The sequence below is a fragment of the Oncorhynchus gorbuscha genome, linkage group LG26 (genome assembly GCF_021184085.1).
Source record: "Oncorhynchus gorbuscha isolate QuinsamMale2020 ecotype Even-year linkage group LG26, OgorEven_v1.0, whole genome shotgun sequence".
NCBI lineage: Eukaryota > Metazoa > Chordata > Actinopteri > Salmoniformes > Salmonidae > Oncorhynchus > Oncorhynchus gorbuscha.
In genome coordinates this window covers 38087020-38106106 of record NC_060198.1, presented here as the reverse complement: position 1 = coordinate 38106106, position 19087 = coordinate 38087020, and the positions used below count along the sequence as shown (strand labels likewise).

Here is a 19087-nt window from a genome sequence, read left to right as displayed (position 1 = left end):
GTTGAGGGGTAAAGGAGAGAGATGAAGAGAGAGAGATGTGGGAGTAAGAGATAGCGGGAGCGAGAGAGAGATAGGAGATCGATACAGACTGGGCGTTCTGTCTGGATTCCTGTATTCCCCCTGGTCCTGTCGATGGAGGAGGGGTTTAGCTAACTCCCACCGTCTGGCCTTGTGCGGGGGCGCTGAATTACCACGGTGGGACCTGCTCGTCCATCGTTAACACGCCTGCAGGTGGACGAACACCGCCTGCCGCCCGGGGCCTCATAACACCACACGAACGACTAGGAGCAGTTTCTCTCCGGCCATAACTTAACGTCTCCCCGTCAGAGCCGTGAGAGATGGGAGAGATGGGAACTGCAACCTGCGCCTGGGAGCATTATGGTTGATATGGTGTGGGGGTTTTCATCAGGCACTGTGGATTATCACCAGCTAAAAGGATGTGCGGTCACAGCGGGACCAGCGCTGCTGATTTGCATGGGCCCTTTTTTCTCTTCTAGTTCATTTCCAGTTGAATAACTTGTTTGTCACATACATCAGAGAGAAGGGGAAGATCATACAAGAGCCAGAGTTACTTTGTGTTTCACTAATGAGCCCCGTTCTCTACTCACACCCATAGATCCCCACTCCTTGCTTTTGGTTTGCTGCCCTTTGAAACAGTGCTGTGGTGCTGTATAATGCAGTACAACACTTTGTTGCTGCATCTCTCTCTCTCTTTCTTTCTCTCTCTCTTTCTTTCTTTCTCTCTTTCTTTCTCTCTCTTTCTTTCTTTCTCTCTCGCGCTCTCTCTCTCTCTCTCTCTCTCTCTCTCTCTCTCTCTCTCGCTCTCTCTCTCTCTCTCTCTCTCGCGCACTTTCGCTCTCCCTCCCAGCTCCAGGCTGTTACCCAGTGTTGTGTGTCACATGGCTTTATTTCAGTCCCATGCCCTTGTTTTATGCTCCAAGAACAATAGGCGTGACACAAGTACACTGGTGCTCTGTCCCTCGCCATGTCTAACAGAATCCTCTAATGTAGCCTTGATCTCCCATATGGTGTGAAAACTGTTTCTCATATATGCCTTGTTGTCAACTGGACTCAAGCTTTCTTTCCTAACTGATTTGTTGATGTTAGACCACTTGAACCGGTTCATGGGGAAACTATGTGAAAGGTCTCAGCTGCTGCTGTGCCATGAGAAGCTTCCGTTTTTAGGTAGCTAACCAGCCCCCTTCCTTGAAGTGGGTGCTTAAAAGTTTAAAATTGCCGACATCAAGAGTCGACTTGAATAAGGATGCCCTGCAATGCAAGTGGGTTATATAACGCCATGACTAGAGGGAGATGAAAAGTAGAGCACAGGAGCACAGGGGAGAGATTAAAAAAGTTTCAGCACGAAGAAGGAGGGAAGAAAGAGATGGGGGGAACGAGAGGGGATGTAAGAGGAGAGAGATGGAGGTAGGCAGGGTAGGTGAGGTCACGGAGGTGTTGAGGGCCCAGGCCTTGAGACTGTGGCCTCTCTTTGAAGCTGGTCGATCCTCCTCATCTCCCAAGGCTGAAGGGCCTTTCTTTTTTCATTTAGATAATGGAGGCATTTCCTTAATTGGCCAAGTGGTTTGGACTGTGGTTTGTTTGGCAACACGTCAGTGTATCATTGTTTCCAAAACATTTACAGCGCTGGGCGCTATGCTGCACGGCTCCCCTCCCTCATTAAAGCACAGGCCTCCTCTCCTCCTCCAGCCCAACTAGCTACGGCTGTCTGTGGAAGCCTGCAACATAGAGCCCAAACAGCAATGCACACAAGTGAGAAAAAAGGAATAAAAAGCATTTATCTCTCCTCTCTCCGTCCCGAGCCAGTTAAGGCTTGGAAGAGACAGAAACTTCTCTATCTGTTTACTGTTATTGTTTTCCCCCTTACCCATAAGCCTCTTTGTCTTCTCTTATCGGAGGAGTTATGCGTTCAGCTCTTGTGATCTGTATCTTCAAATTTGATTGGGGATATTTGGTGGGAATGTGTTATTGGATTCTGCCGGTATTGTCTCACCGTTTTTAAAACACAGTTGTTGGGTTTTTAATGTAGAGGTGTGGTATCTGTTCCAGCAGGGCTCAGTGTGGTAGAACAATAAGACATGCTCTCCTCTAGTCCTACCACTGCTTTGCTTAACAATGTGCACCAGCCAGAAAAGTCCATTAATTCAACAGCTCATCATCTTAAGCGCCCACACGAGAGAAAGGGTTTGCAAAGCGCCTGCCACGTCTCTACCAGCCATCTGTCACTTAAGTCACTCAGGAGCACAGAGACCGAACAAGACGAGTAGGACAGAATGAAAGAGGGATATGAGTGAGGGAGGGGGTGAGGACAGGACAGATATATCAAGTAAGATGCAGGTAGTAGGTGTTCAAAGCAGAAAAGTGGAACACAGAAAGGAATCATCTGCTCCTATAACCGACCTGTCATTTGAATCAAAGGCTCTAATCAAAATTGTATCAATTAATTGATCTTTCCTCTTGCGCTTTGCCATGAGTGCAATTGAGTTTCCTCCTAGCTCCTGCCCCACCACCAGAGAGCTGTGCTCTACACACCATAAACTATGTTCATTAATAATGATCAAGGGATCCTCTAATCTGGGGTGAAATATGATATGATAGCTATTTCCCTGAGATACTTAGTTTGCAGGACAACTCTTCATCTCCCCAGCTACTTCCAAAGCACAGGGGAAACCAGCATGCTTTCATGCTGCGTTGTTCTTTAGTACTACTAACAACGTACTCCGCTGTTCTAACAATGTAACTTTAATCACAAGTGATGTGGAACAATGAATGTAACACTGTCTTCTCCTCTTTGTCTTAATAGGGTAACCAAGAGGCCACCAACCCCCCAGAAGCCATGGCCCAGCCGTACACACCTGCCCAGTACCCGCCTCCCCCACAGAATGGCATCCCGGCCGAGTTTGCGGCACCCCACCCCCTCCCCACGCAGGACTACACCGGGCAGAACAGGGTGCCCGAGCATGCCATGACCCTCTACACCCCCACACAGACGCACAGTGAGCCGCCGGGCACCGACAACAACACGCCCGCCATCACCGCCAACACGACTGTACCGGTCAGTACCGCTCAACAACACAACACACACCTGGCATTATCTTAAATTAGGTTGATGACCGGAGGTGTTTAAGGAACCTCATTACCAGTAGGGTTGCTAATAAAGGCTTGGGAGCAGGAAGGGGTGGAATATTACATATGACGGTCATAAGGTTGTGCCTCGGCTCGTTAGGTTAGGCATCGTTAACGTTATACACAACTACCCAGAGTGTACAAGGGTGCAGGAGTAGACTGTGATGTCAGCAAATACATGAAGATGTCAAAGAGTGGAGCTGATTCTGCGTGAGTTGGAGTTGATTGAACTTAACTGGAAACGTTGTGGCGAAATCAAAGTGCATTTTTGAGAAGCCAGGCTCTCTGGAAAACGTGGAAACCTGAAGGGTTTTATTTATTTCCGACAGTGAGATTCAACATGCTGTACACATGAATCATTTAGGCTCTGTGAAAGGGGGACAAGCCCTCCCCCTGATCCATTTGGTTGTGGAGTTAGTGGAAAGGAGAGGAGGGAAGGTTGCACTCTATGCCTGCAGGGGCCTGGGCTAGGCCAGCCAAAAAGCCCTGCCTAATTGGTCAAATTAGCTAATTAGCTGTAAATGTATATAAACCTCTGAGAATGTCCCTCAACATATTGCACTGCCTCCTGAGGAGCAGCCGCTAAGCCAGGATTATCCACAGACACTTACTCTGAGTTAAATATGGGGAATTCAGCAAACAGCTATTTTACCATAGTAGAATATGTCAAATTCACCATACTGACAGCTATTTTACCATAGTAGAATATGTCAAATTCACCATACTGACAACTATTTTACCATAGTAGAATATGTCAAATTCACCATACCGACAACTATTTTACCATAGTGGAATATGTCAAATTCACCATACTGACAACTATTTTACCATAGTAGAATATGTCAAATTCACCATACTGACAACTATTTTACCATAGTAGAATATGTCAAATTCAACATACTATGCAGCTATTATACCACAGTAGAATATGTCAAATTCACCATACTGACAGCTATTATACCATAGTAGAATATGTCAAATTCACCATACTGACAGCTATTATACCACAGTAGAATATGTCAAATTCACCATACTGACTGCTATTTTACAATAGTAGAACATTTCAAATTCAACATACTATGCAGCTATTCCTCCACAGTAAAATATGTTGAATTCACCATATTACATCACCATTTTCCCATGTAGTTAAAACAGCTTGAATTCAACCGTGTTGTTATTTTTTCATAATTTGATATGTCAAATACCGAATATTGCATAGCTACTTTCCGTAGTTAAATATATAAAATTCTACATAGCTTGTTTTTGTCATGGTTAAATATGTTGAGTTCAGCATATTCAGCAGCCTACACTTTGGACCAATAGGACAGAGCAAACACTATAGCGATGTGAGCCCACCAGGTAGACGTTGACATGCGGTTTAAATTAAGTGAAAGTATACATAATATATTTCTTATATAAAATATGCCATAACCTGGGATTCACCCTTTCTGGAGGTAGTTGAGGATCAGAGAGGAGGATTTAGCAGAAGTCTCCCTCTCTCTAACTCCTGATAATACCAGCGGGAGAAAATGTGACTTCAGTCCAGCCTTTCTTCCTTTCCTCCCTCTCTTCCTCTCCTCCTCTCACATGAAAACACTTGCTGGGAGAAGGTCAGCTGGGGGTGAAGGCTGCCGCCCCCCTGAGGGATTCAAGCCACCCATAAAAAACATTGTTAACAACTCCATTTTCCTAACCATAGAATCACTGAAGCACCATGGATAATGGGTGGAGAAATCAGCTGTGACTTACAGGTACAGATATATCAAGGCCATGTGTATAACTGTAGCATTACTCTGTGATGAAATCATGTTTCATTTGAAGACGTGTGTGACTCAGTCGTCATGGCTGACTCTTATTGGCAGCTACACAGATACACTGTGTTCAGTGAGTAAGGAGACTTTGCAGGAGGTTCCACTCCCCTGCTCAGAACCCTGCCGTGTCGCTGCCTCTCATTCCCCCACGCCACTCACTTCTCCTCTCGCCATTTTATATTTCATTTCATCTGTCCACCTGCTGTGAAGAAAGCCAAGTGACGTGGCCATGGAGAGATGAGAGGCAGCCCTGCTTTCCTTCACGGCTCCCTCCCTCCCTCTCTCTCACTATCTTTCTTCCTCTCCATTTCCCTCCCTTTCTTTTCCCCACTCTCTCTTTCTCTCTCTACCCCTCCCTCTCTCCATCTCACCCTGCCAGTGAGGAGAGAGGGATCAGATCAGTGGGCTGTAAACAGAGTGGCTGGCTAATCCCTGGGGCCGCTGGTGTAGGGGAGCACTCCCCACCGCTGTGCCCCCCACCGCCACTGCTGCTCCTCGCTGCGCTCCCCTGCTTTAATGACCCAGCCTGTTTGCTTTGGGTGCCACAGAAGGGCGCGGGTGTCTTTGATTAGGACACCCTGCAGAAACACAGATTGGGGAGCAGATCAGCACTCACTGGGCTCCCACTCCTCAGTGCTTTACTCTTGCCGTCTCGGAAAACTTATAGACTTTAAAAGAGTCATAAGGAAAAGAGAATGAAATGTTTGGATTCTGTGTGAATTCCCGGCGGAGGGTTGGCAGTGTGTGTTTAATGAGGGATTGCCTCTCCTCTCTCTCCTCATCTCTTCAGTCAGTCAGTCCTCCTCTACTCCAGGGAGGTGCTGTTGTCCAGACTCAGACCTCTGGGGCCTGCTGTGTGACTCCCATGTTCAAACGACACTCACATGAAAGCGGGTGACTTGAGGATAGAAAGAGGCAGTCAAACTTTCTCCAAATCCTCAGAGAGAGAGAGAGAGAGAGAGAGAGAGAGAATGGGACTGTAGAAAGGGTCTGCCAGCAACTTCTGTTTTAAAAAAGCGGAGCTCGTTATCTAGCAAGCGCCATTCAAATAGTCCAAGGTTGGGTTTAGATTTCATGAGTTATCATTCTTTTTATTCAGATAACAAATTAAGGCAGTGTTGTTGGGACTGCACTCAATTCCAGATCTTTCAAAGTCTGTGTCAGCTGCATGAGGACTACCCAACGTGGATTCTGGGAGCTTGGGATAACAAAGACACATGGTCTATACATATGCAGACACATACAGTTCAAGCACACTCTCTCAGGGCCTGGATGATGAGTGTATGTATGACCCTGTTAAATTGGATGTCTGTGTTATCTATATTTTACCTTTATTTAACCAGGCAAGTCAGTTAAGAACAAATGATTATTTTCAATGACAGCCTAGGAACAGTGGGTTAACTGCCTGTTCAGGGGAGTTAACTCTTTGTCAGCTTGGGGATTTGAACTTTCAACTTTTCAGTTACTAGTCCAACGCTCTAACCACTAGGCTACCCTACCGTCCCTGGTCTGCTATATGAATAGTAGACCGGGGGGAGGGAAGGAGGGATGGAGGAGGGGCTCTACTCTACCTCTCTCTCACCCCCTGCTATTTCAGGTGACTGAAGAAGGGATTTGTTTACAGCTTCTTTAGAGAAGAGGAGACAAACAATGGAGGATTAGGTGGGGATGCATTAAAGGAAGGCATAATCATTCTTGTGAGCGATGACTCGGTATCCCCCCCCACTTAATCGGATGTAATCTACCTGCTTGGCGGCGTTCCAATCAGATAGTTTCAATTATGTTCTTGTAATGCCACTGAGAGGAGGGGGAATGTGCTGAGCACAGCACTTTGAAAGCGATTTGCAAATAACGGCGAGGGAGTCTGTTAGAGGAATGAATGAACAGGAAGCAGGGTGGGTGACTCGCCGCCCGAGATGACAGCTACGCTTGGCGGGGACAGTAGCGGCAGGCGGCGGGTCACGCCTGGGGTTGCATCAGCCTCCCTCCCTCGCCATGACTGTGACAGCAGCTGCCAGGTCGGTAAAGTGCCACTGAATGGGGGTCTCCTATGGCAAGATTATTCAACCGGGGGGGTCCATGGAAAAATATATTTTTATATATATGGATCCCCCCCCCCCCAATGTTTTTATGAATATCGCTAGCAACAGCAGAATAAACACATTTTGTATTATATACATACTGTAGAACATATGAGAATAACATATTTCTAATGATGTCAATATTATTCTTCAACTCTGAATATTGAGCCAATTACACTCATTGGAGTATCTGACATAGGCTTTGAAACAGCACCTGTGAATAGACTACCACTGTGGCAAGTGCCGCTGGCTGTTGGAAAGCCTTCTTGACTTGGACTTTCATTTTTACCAACACATGGCCAACCTTTGTTTAACTAGCGCTAAACAGCTGCTCTTAGCGAAAATGAGTTTGGAGTTACCTTTCTAACTGATAGACTATGTTAGAGTTATTGATTTGATTTATTAGGATCCCCATTAGCCGACGTTAACAGCGACAGCTAGTCTTACTGGGGTAACAGAACTAAAAGACATTACAGACAAAGTACTTTACAAGTTACATACATTTAAAAACATGAACATGTAGTGTGTGTGTAAAAACATGCACATGTAGTGTGTGTGTAAAAACATGAACATGTAGTGTGTGTGTGAAAACATGAACATGTAGTGTGTGTGTGAAAACATGAACATGTAGTGTGTGTTTAAAAACTTCTTAGGGCTGAGATCCCATTAACGGGATCGATATGACAACAGCCAGTGAAAGTGCAGGGCGCCAAAATTAAAACAACAGAAATCTCATAATTAAAATTCCTCAAACATACAAGTATTTTATACCATTTTAAAGGAAATCTTGTTGTTAATCCCACCACAGTGTCTGATTTCAAATAGGCTTTACAGCGAAAGCACCACAAACGATTATGTTAGGTCAGAGCCATATCACAGAAAAACACAGCCATTTTTCCAGCCAAAGAGTGGAGTCACAAAAATCACTAACCTTTGATGATCTTCATCAGAGGACACTCATAGAACTTAATGTTACACAATACATGTATGTTCTGTTCGATAAAGTTCATATTTATATTAAAAAATCTCAGTATATATTGGTGCTTTATGTTCAGTAGTTTCAAAAACATCCGGTGATTTTTCAGAGAGCCACGTCAATTTACAGAAATACTCATTATAAATGTTGATGAAAATAGAAGTGTTATACATGGAAATATAGATAAACTTCTCCTTAATGCAACCTCTGTGTCAGATTTCAAAAAAGCTTTACGGAAGATGCAAACCATGCAATAATCTGAGTACGGCACTCAGAGAACCAACAAGCCAAAAAGATATCGCCATATTGTGCAGTCAACAGAAGTTAGAGATAACATTAGAAATATTCACTTATCTTTGATGATCTTCATCAGAATGCACTCCCAGGAATCCCAGATCCACAATAAATGTTTGATTTGTTTGATAATGTCCATCATTTATGTCCAAATGGCTACTTTAGCACGTTTGGTAAACAAACCAAAACTCACAAATCGCGTTCACTAGTTGCAGACGAAATGTCAAAAAGTTCCTTCACAATCCGTAGAAACATGTCAAACGATGTATAGAATCAATCTTTAGGATGTTTTTAACATAAAACTTCAATAATATTCCAACCGGAGAATTCCTTTTGTCTTCAGAAAAGCAAATGGAACGGGAGCTACCTCTCGCGTAACCAGCGCGTGACTGCTGGCAGACCTCTGACTCATTCCCCTCTCATTCAGCCCCCCTTCAAACAAGTTTCTAAAGACGGTTGACATCTAGTGGAAGCCTTAGGAAGTGCAAGATGACCAATATCCCACTGTATCTTCAATAGGGGCTGAGTTGAAAATCGACCAACCTCAGATTTCCCACATCCTAGTTGGATTTTTTTCTCATGTTTTTGCCTGCCATATGAGGTCTGTTATACTCACAGACATCATTCAAACAGTTTTAGAAACTTCAGAGTGGTTTCCATCCAAATATACTAATAATATGCTTATATTAGCAACTGGGACTGAGGAGCAGGCAGTTTACTCTGGGCACCTTATTCATCCAATACTGCCACCAGCCATAAGAAGTTAAAACATGAACATGTAGTGTGTGTAAAAACATGAACATGTAGTGTGTGTGTGTGTGTGTGTGTGTGTGTGTGTGTGTGTGTGTGTGTGTGTGTGTGTGTGTGTGTGTGTGTGTGTGTGTGTGTGTGTGTGTGTGTGTGTGTGTGTGTGTGTGTGTGTGTGTGTGTGTGTGTGTGTGTGTGTGTGTGTGTGTGTGTGTGTGTGCATCTATCAGTTACACATACAGAATATGTCAGTAAATACACACAAGTTTACACACAAGAGTTCACACTTCCTCTTCCAATTATAATGTGAGGAGGTCAAAATATTTACCAAATGTATTCATTTTAAAATGTTGATAACTTTTCCTTTCCATTAACATTCACCGGATGATAAGACAAGATGTCTTTGCTAACGTGTGATGGGTATTGCCGGTTGCCTGGGAGGCAATCCCTGGGAAAGAAAAGGTTGAAGAACCCTGTCATATGGTAATGCACATGTCATTATTTTACACTGTAACCATCTCACCTTCTCCCAACCAGCCTGGATCCAGATGATCCCTCAGGAGAAGCAATGGAGAGACAAGGGCACTAAACTCACTGGCAGAAACACAGAGATCCACAGATGGAGTCTGGGTTAAATAGCTGTAGGTGTATGAGTGCCAGTCGTATTTACCTCTAGTCAGTATGGAAGAATTGTGTGAAGTAAAAGTGGATCTGAAGGTTTGCTAACACACAGTTAGAGGACCCCATGATAAGAAGCCAGTAGCTAAGCTGGAGGACAGAACTTGGAGTCAGTCGTTGTGCAGTCTGGTAGCATATGGTAAAGGTTGATAGAGTCATGTGTGACCGATGAAACAGATTGACCCGCGGTCCCCAGTGCCTTGTCACCCTCCACAGCAGTCGGGCATCTGTCTGCCGTGTGTCACCCTGGGACCCAACATAGCTACTATTAACCTCTAGCACAGGAGAACATGGCACACTGCTAGCCCAGCTCACCCCTACACTACTCTACCAGTCTGATACTGGAGCTAGCTAGCCCAGCTCACACCTCCACTACTCTACCAGTCTAATACTGGAACTAGCTAGCCCAGCTCACCCTTACACTACTCTACCAGTCTGATACTGGAACTAGCTAGCCCAGCTCACCCCTACAATACTCTACCAGTCTGATACTGGAGCTAGCTAGCCCAGCTCACCCCTCCACTACTTTACCAGTCTGATACTGGAGCTAGCTAGCCCAGCTCACTCCTCCACTACTCTACCAGTCTGATACTGGAGCTAGCTAGCCCAGCTCACCCCTCCACTACTCTACCAGTCTGTTACTGGAGCTAGCTAGCCCAGCTCACCCCTCCACTACTCTACCAGTCTGTTACTGGAGCTAGCTAGCCCAGCTCACCCCTCCACTACTCTACCAGTCTGATACTGGAACTAGCTAGCCCAGCTCCTCCCTACACTACACTACTTCCGGCGCCGACTGAGATGGCCGCCTCGCTTCGCGTTCCTAGGAAACTATGCAGTTTTTTGTTTTTTTACGTGTTATTTCTTACATTAGTACCCCAGGTCATCTTAGGTTTCATTACATACAGTCGAGAAGAACTACTGAATATAAGATCAGCGTCAACTCACCATCAGTACGACCAAGAATATGTTTCCGCGATGCGGATCCTGTGTTCTGCCTTACAAACAGGTCAACGGAATGGATCGCATGCAGCGACCCAAGGAAACGACTCCGAAAAAGAGGGAAACGCGGCGGTGTTCTGGTCAGACTCCGAAAAAGGGCACATCGCGCACCACTTCCCAGTATTCTTCTTGCCAATGTCCAGTCTCTCGACAACAAGGTTGATGAAATCCGAGCAAGGGTGGCATTCCAGAGGGACATCAGAGACTGCAACGTTCTTTGCTTTACGGAGACATGGCTTACTGGGAAAACGCTATCCAGGGCGGTGCAGCCAACGGGTTTCTCCAAGCATCGCGCCGACAGAAACAAACATCTCTCTGGTAAGAAGAGTGGCGGGGCGTATGCCTCATGACTAACGGGACATGGTGTGATGAAGGAAACATACAGGAACTCAAATCCTTCTGTTCACCTGATTTAGAATTCCTCACAATCAAATGTAGACCGCATTATCTTCCAAGAGAATTCTCTTCGATTATAATCACAGCCGTATATATCCCCCCCAAGCAGACACATCGATGGCTCTGAACGAACTTTATTTAACTCTTTGCAAACTGGAAAACATTTATCCGGAGGCTGCATTCATTGTAGCTGGGGATTTTAACAAAGCCAATCTGAAAACAAGACTCCCTAAATTTTATCAGCATATCGATTGCGCAACCAGGGGTGGTAAAACCTTGGATCATTGTTACTCTAACTTCCGCGATGCATATAAGGCCCTGCCCCGCCCCCCTTTCGGAAAAGCTGACCACGACTCCATTTTGCTGATCCCTGCCTACAGGCAGAAATTAAAACAAGAGGCTCCCACGCTGAGGTCTGTCCAACGCTGGTCAGACCAAGCTGACTCTACACTCCAAGACTGCTTCCATCACGTGGACTGGGACATGTTTCGTATTGCGTCAGATGGGAATATTGACGAATACGCTGATTCGGTGTGCGAGTTCATTAGAACGTGCGTCGAAGATGTCGTTCCCATAGCAACGATAAAAACATTCCCTAACCAGAAACCGTGGATTGATGGCAGCATTCGAGTGAAACTGAAAGCGCGAACCACTGCTTTTAATCAGGGCAAGGTGTCTGGCAACATGACTGAATACAAACAGTGCAGCTATTCCCTCCGTAAGGCTATCAAACAAGCTAAGCGTCAGTACAGAGACAAAGTGGAATCTCAATTCAATGGCTCAGACACAAGAGGCATGTGGCAGGGTCTACAGTCAATCACGGACTACAAGATGAAATCCAGCCCAGTCACGGACCAGGATGTCTTGCTCCCAGGCAGACTAAATAACTTTTTTGCCCGCTTTGAGGACAATACAGTGCCAATGACACGGCCTGCAACGGAAACATGCGGTCTCTCCTTCACTGCAGCCGAGGTGAGTAAGACATTTAAACGTGTTAACCCTCGCAAGGCTGCAGGCCCAGACGGCATCCCCAGCCGCGCCCTCAGAGCATGCGCAGACCAGCTGGCCGGTGTGTTTACGGACATATTCAATCAATCCCTATACCAGTCTGCTGTTCCCACATGCTTCAAGAGGGCCACCATTGTTCCTGTTCCCAAGAAAGCTAAGGTAACTGAGCTAAACGACTACCGCCCCGTAGCACTCACTTCCGTCATCATGAAGTGCTTTGAGAGACTAGTCAAGGACCATATCACCTCCACCCTACCTGACACCCTAGACCCACTCCAATTTGCTTACCGCCCAAATAGGTCCACAGACGATGCAATCTCAACCACACTGCACACTGCCCTAACCCACCTGGACAAGAGGAATACCTATGTGAGAATGCTGTTCATCGACTACAGCTCGGCATTCAACACCATAGTACCCTCCAAGCTCGTCATCAAGCTCGAGACCCTGGGTCTCGACCCCGCCCTGTGCAACTGGGTACTGGACTTCCTGACGGGCCGCCCCCAGGTGGTGAGGGTAGGCAACAACATCTCCTCCCCGCTGATCCTCAACACGGGGGCCCCACAAGGGTGCATTCTGAGCCCTCTCCTGTACTCCCTGTTCACCCACGACTGCGTGGCCACGCACGCCTCCAACTCAATCATCAAGTTTGCGGACGACACAACAGTGGTAGGCTTGATTACCAACAACGACGAGACGGCCTACAGGGAGGAGGTGAGGGCCCTCGGAGTGTGGTGTCAGGAAAATAACCTCACACTCAACGTCAACAAAACTAAGGAGATGATTGTGGACTTCAGGAAACAGCAGAGGGAACACCCCCCTATCCACATCGATGGAACAGTAGTGGAGAGGGTAGCTAGTTTTAAGTTCCTCGCATACACATCACAGACAAACTGAATTGGTCCACTCACACTGACAGCGTCGTGAAGAAGGCGCAGCAGCGCCTATTCAACCTCAGGAGGCTGAAGAAATTCGGCTTGTCACCAAAAGCACTCACAAACTTCTACAGATGCACAATCGAGAGCATCCTGGCGGGCTGTATCACCGCCTGGTACGGCAACTGCTCCGCCCTCAACCGTAAGGCTCTCCAGAGGGTAGTGAGGACTGCACAACGCATCACCGGGGGCAAACTACCTGCCCTCCAGGACACCTACACCACCCGTTGTTACAGGAAGGCCATAAAGATCATCAAGGACATCAACCACCCGAACCACTGCCTGTTCACCCCGCTATCATCCAGAAGGCGAGGTCAGTACAGGTGCATCAAAGCTGGGACCGAGAGACTGAAAAACAGCTTCTATCTCAAGGCCATCAGACTGTTAAACAGCCACCACTAACACTGAGTGGCTGCTGCCAACACACTGTCATTGACACTGACCCAACTCCAGCCATTTTAATAATGGGAAATGATGTAAATATATCACTAGCCACTTTAAACAATGCTACCTTATATAATGTTACTTACCCTACATTATTCATCTCATATGCATATGTATATACTGTACTCTACATCATCGACTGCATCCTTATGTAACACATGTATCACTAGCCACTTTAACTATGCCACTTTGTTTACTTTGTCTACACACTCATCTCATATGTATATACTGTACTCGATACCATCTACTGTATGCTGCTCTGTACCATCACTCATTCATATATCCTTATGTACATGTTCCTTATCCCCTTACACTGTGTATAAGACAGTAGTTTTGGAATTGTTAGTTAGATTACTTGTTGGTTATCACTGCATTGTCGGAACTAGAAGCACAAGCATTTCGCTACACTCGCATTAACATCTGCTAACCATGTGTATGTGACAAATAAAATTTGATTTGATTTTTTTTTTTTACCAGTCTGATACCGGAACTAGCTAGCCCAGCTCATCCCTACACTACTCTACCAGTCTAATACTGGAACTAGCTAGCTCAGCTCACCCCTGCACTGGCTCCTGTGCCCTTCTCCACATGATAACCTCTGAACATGACTTAACATCACTGAACACAGGGCTTTCAGACCTTCCGTCACCAATGTGCCCTACCTGGATGGCTGGAGGGGAGACTAAGTGGGACCTTGAATCAAACAACTGTCAGTGTTAACAATGTATGTCACCATCTCCGAATGGGCCATAAAGCAAATAAATGAGGGCCATTACAGTGGAGATTGTGATTATGATAATGAGAATAATAAAGGCGATCATCATTACGATCATGATGATAATGATAATACTGTGATGATGAATTATAATGAATAAATCCCTAGCCCATTTCCTAAATGGTGGGATATGTATCACCCAGGGGCCTGCAGCCACCCGACGGCCTTGGAGCAGGGAGTGGGTTGTTGGAGGGTGGAGAGAGGTCTGTGTGTGTGTGTGTGTGTGTGTGTGTGTGTGTGTGTGTGTGTGTGTGTGTGTGTGTGTGTGTGTGTGTGTGTGTGTGTGTGTGTGTGTGTGTGTGTGTGTGTGTGTGTGTGTGTGTGTGTGTGTGTGTGTGTGTGTGTGTGTGTGTGTACGTGTACGTGTGTGTGTGCGTACGTGTACGTGTGTGTGTGTGTGTGTGTGTGTGTACGTGTGCTTGTCTGTACGTGTGTTTGTATGTATGTGCACATCTGTCAGCCGTTTTTGCTCTCGATCTAAGGTTCCTCTCTCTTTTCACTCTGTCGTCCTTCACTATCTTATTTCCCCTTCTCTCTCTCTCTCTCTCTCTCTCTCTCTCTCTCTCTCTCTCTCTCTCTCTCTCTCTCTCTCTCTCTCTCTGTGTGTGTGTACTCGGGGGGTGTCTGTCTATGTGACTCCAGCCAGCCCTGTGTAGTATGGAGTGTTTTCCATTGCTCAAGGAGCACATCCCTGGGGACCTTGGAGTTTACATATCATATTCAAACATCTTTTGTACTCCCTCTCAATCTAACCAGTCCTCGCTCCCTATTTCACTCCTCTCTCTTTTTCTTTCCCTCCATTTTCCCCCACTTCTCATAGTTTTTTCATAACGCCAGAAGTGTCTACAAAAGGTCTGGGTTTTAATTTTAGTAAACACATTTAAATGATGCAATCTGTTGTTATGCAGACAGAGTTGGTCCCTAATGATCCTTCCATGGAGAGGGTAAATGGTTCTGATGACCAGTGAAGGTTTTTACAGAAAACAAATCTTGTGAAACCCTCTCCCTCTAAAACTGGGTTGGTTTGAGTAAACAAGCCAGCAGCCATGTTGGAATTCATCACTCTTGTCTGAGAGAGAGAACTAAGTGGGATTTGTCATAGACATCAGACATGTCATTTATATCACAATGTCAGCACTGCATTCGCATAATGATTGAGTCGACAACGTAGGAGCTCTGGGCCTCTGTGCAAACAACACCAATAATGTGCCTCAAGTCTAGATGTGTCAGAAGCGCTAGGATCTATATCCATGCCTTTCTGTCAAACCCCTCAATCTTTCTTTCTTGTGGCTCCAGAAGCTAAGTGCAAGAGATTAATAAGAAGATTTGTAATGCATGACCTCGGGTTTTAAACCATAATTCATCAGCTGTTTAGCGTTGTCTGCTTCTCGCCAGATTGAAAAATAGCAGACGCTAAGTAAATTAGTTAGCCGGTCCCCCTCTGTCTCTCTTCCCCCTCACCATGTGACCCAGAGGTACAGTAGTAGGATCTAATGAGCTGCTTGTGTCTTTCTGCTGTTGTTTCCCTCTGGCAGACAGATGACGTGACGCAATCAGAGGTCTCCCTGCAGCTCCAGCTGCAGCTCTCGGACTCCTCGGAGAAGCAGCAGCCCAAGAGGTTACATGTCTCCAACATCCCCTTCCGCTTCCGTGACCCCGACCTGCGGCAAATGTTTGGGGTGAGATCCCTTCCCTCTCCCTGAACTCACTGGGGGAAACCATTCTTTACCCACCCACACATATCATGGTACCTGCCTGGAGTGTGTATTGTCTCTCTCTCTCTCTCTCTAGAAAGTCCAGACACACATTAATCCTGATCCCAGAACAGGTGTACTCTCTTTTCCCTGAAAGTGTAACCTCTCTGTCTCGCATTTCACACCTGTCCTTAAAATTAACACAACAAAAAAGTATATAATTATAATGGATCCGAATCGGGAGCATTGCCAAAAATCTAATTTGAATGTTGCACGCTAATTTAGGTCATTATAAGCTACAGGCGTTAATTTTCATCGTTATGGAGACGACGTCAAACTGATGATATTAATTACAGGAGAGCCCTGGCTACGGCGTAATAAATTACTGGACAACACGGCTGCTGTCTCTCTCTCTCTCTCTCTCTCTCTCTCTCTCTCTCTCTCTCTCTCTCTCTCTCTCTCTCTCCTTCCTGTGCTGTCTGATTGTTGGGTTTATTGTTTCCAGCTCTGGAGCAGGTCCTGTAGAATCCAAATTGCCTCAGTAATTAGCTCGGAGGCTTTGTGTGCCCGGCCGACGTGTGTGTGCAGCTTATGGATATGTGATGCAAATTTAACAGTGGCCCTCCCTAACTTTCCGGGCAGTCGGTGGCTGGGTCCTGGGATTGATGTTTGTGGGCTGAGCTGGTTGCTGGTTGAGAGAGGAGATATCCTGTCTGTGCTGTATTAACGTGCCGGCTCAGCTCAGGCTCCACCCCTGGATATGGCCTCCACAATGACCCTGTGTCTGTGTGTATGTGATCAGTGGTGTGCAGCCCCATCCCTCTGGCTCTAATGGCTGCCCTGCCGCCAGGGGCTCAATACACCATTACCGTTACACACGAGCAGAGCCTGCAGACATACAGGCAGGCAGAGGAGAGTGAAAGGAAAGGCAGCGGTGAGATGGTGCATGTGTCAATGGTGGAGCAGTAGAACCCAACACAGCGCAGCCGAACCCAGCGCAGCGCAGCCGAACCCAGCGCAGCGCAGCCGAACCCAGCGCTGCTGCCAAGCCCCCAGGACCTCCATCTGCTCCCACAAGTTGTGAAGAGCCCCTCTCTCCAGCTCTCCAGTGACGTGCACACTTAGCAGGGACCCTCCATCAGCCACCAGCATAGAGCTGAAACAGAGACTAGCTAGCACCTGCTAACAGAGACTCCAGCTAGCTCCTAAACAAGGAGGGAGGGTTTGAGAGTTACCCTATCCCTCCGTAGGGTTTAAGGGTGCAGAGGATGACTCTCTGAGTCACTAACGAGGCGCAGAATAAAAGACTCATTAAGGCGACTGCTGCAGACCTTAATCAGTGATTAGAAAAGTGTGATATTTGAGAGAGCGGGCGATTAGAGGAGTGAAAGGAAAACACTCCAAGCTAGCGCTAGCTCGGGTAGCGCGTCGCACCATGCTGTGCTGCTTGAGGGCGTCCTCCTCATTCTGCTCCTGGGTTCTTCAACAGTACTCCTCCTCGGCTGCTTGACGAGGGCTCTCAGTGAACAAACATCTCTGGGCAATCAGACCTCTGGCCCCCACGCTTTCACACTGATCCCCAGTCTATCTCACCAGCCACTACTCTGCTACTCTCAGACAGTAGCAGCACTCTACACTACTACACCATGCTGTATTATGCTAATGATAGCTAGCCTCCTCACAGCATTCAGGTGTTTTAGCGTAGCAGAAGCAGGGATACATACAGTGCCCTATCCGTGGTTGGTAGCTCTGCATTCCAGTTGATCACAGTGTAGAAATGCATTTGCATCTCAGATAGGAAGTGGAGCGAATGAGCGAGGCCTCATAAAAAAGCGTTCTCGAGGTAGGAATATTAAATAGCGCCTATGATTTTTCCCCAACGGATGCTTTTTCTCATTTCCTTATTGATATGTTGATTGTTTACTATAGCTGATCTGTGGGTGAGGAAGGAAGGAGGTGTCGTCAGTCCCCCAGCTCTGTCTCTGTCTCCTGAGACCCCTCCAATTGATGCCATTGTTTATTGGCTTTGGTGCTGATGTAGCTGTTTGCGCTGGGCTGGGGCTGGGCTGGGGCGGAGAGGGCTGTAGGGAGGGAGGAGAGTGTGGGAGCGGCTGAGATCCCCAGTGCCATGTGGGATTCCACTAAGATGACTTCCCCAGAAACTAATTAATCGACACCACAAGCCCATTACTCTTGGTTAAAACAATTAGCATCTGCACATTGCATGGGGAAGCATTGTCATCTCATGCGAAGAGGGGCATCACACTGGGATGTAAATGCCCCTGTGTGTGATGGAGCCGGGTACGGTAAAGTGCTACAATTGGAATCAATAGAGCTGAGCACCATACGAGGCAGATGTGGAGAGGGGAACTATGTAGAATTGAAATCCCAGATGAACAAGATGTACTTGAGTTTGTGGCCTGGGCTGGGCCGCCCCTGGCGTTGCCTGTTGGGAAGGTCATAAATAACTCCAACTTTTTTTCTCAGGCATTGTGGGGGTCAGCACTTGACCCCGGGGGATGAAGGATGTCATATGTGTTTTACCAGCCCATAAACCCAGCTCCTCCACCAGACCCTCTTCCCTCATCACTCTCATCACTCTCCTATGGCCGGAGCAGGCAGATAATAGCCGGTTCTTCCTAACCCCTATTAGTGGCTCAGTCAAACGATCCATCCATTCCCATTGAGCGCCAACCACATGGAAGGCCTATTTCTTCCCTGTTGTGCCCAAATGAAGGCGATGCGGACCGCTTGACAGGGTAATTACTTTTAATGAAATAATACGGCCATTGTAGACAGCAATTAAAAGTGGCTCTCACTCCACTCATTAGGGGGAACTTACGATTGGCTTTCATTCCTCTGTTTTCTAATGATCCGAAGTGGAGCCTGTTAAAAGGCTTGAGCACGTTAACCCCTTGGGACCATCCCTCGAGTCCTGTTCACTGGGAAAACAACACACACTCACATCAACAAAGAGCAAGAAAAAGAGAGGAGGAGAAAGAGAGAGAAAATGGCAGATACCTGTGTAGATAGAGAGACAGCTCAGCCACCTGTTTGTTGGGCAGGCAGAAGCCTGCTGGTCTGTTTCTCTTTATGTCAAAGCCT

At 46.7% G+C, this 19087-nt stretch overlaps 1 protein-coding gene across 7 annotated transcripts in view; it reads left to right on the top strand.

Moving 5' to 3' along the window:
• LOC124015975 (RNA binding protein fox-1 homolog 3-like) overlaps positions 1-19087 on the top strand; it is a 459039-nt gene that overhangs the window by 399406 nt on the left and 40546 nt on the right. For all 7 annotated transcript variants that reach the window (XM_046331482.1, XM_046331483.1, XM_046331481.1 and 4 more), the window contains 2 exons: positions 2822-3073; positions 15824-15967. In XM_046331482.1, the coding sequence (XP_046187438.1) occupies positions 2822-3073; positions 15824-15967 (396 nt within the window). The remainder of the gene's footprint in view (positions 1-2821; positions 3074-15823; positions 15968-19087) is intronic.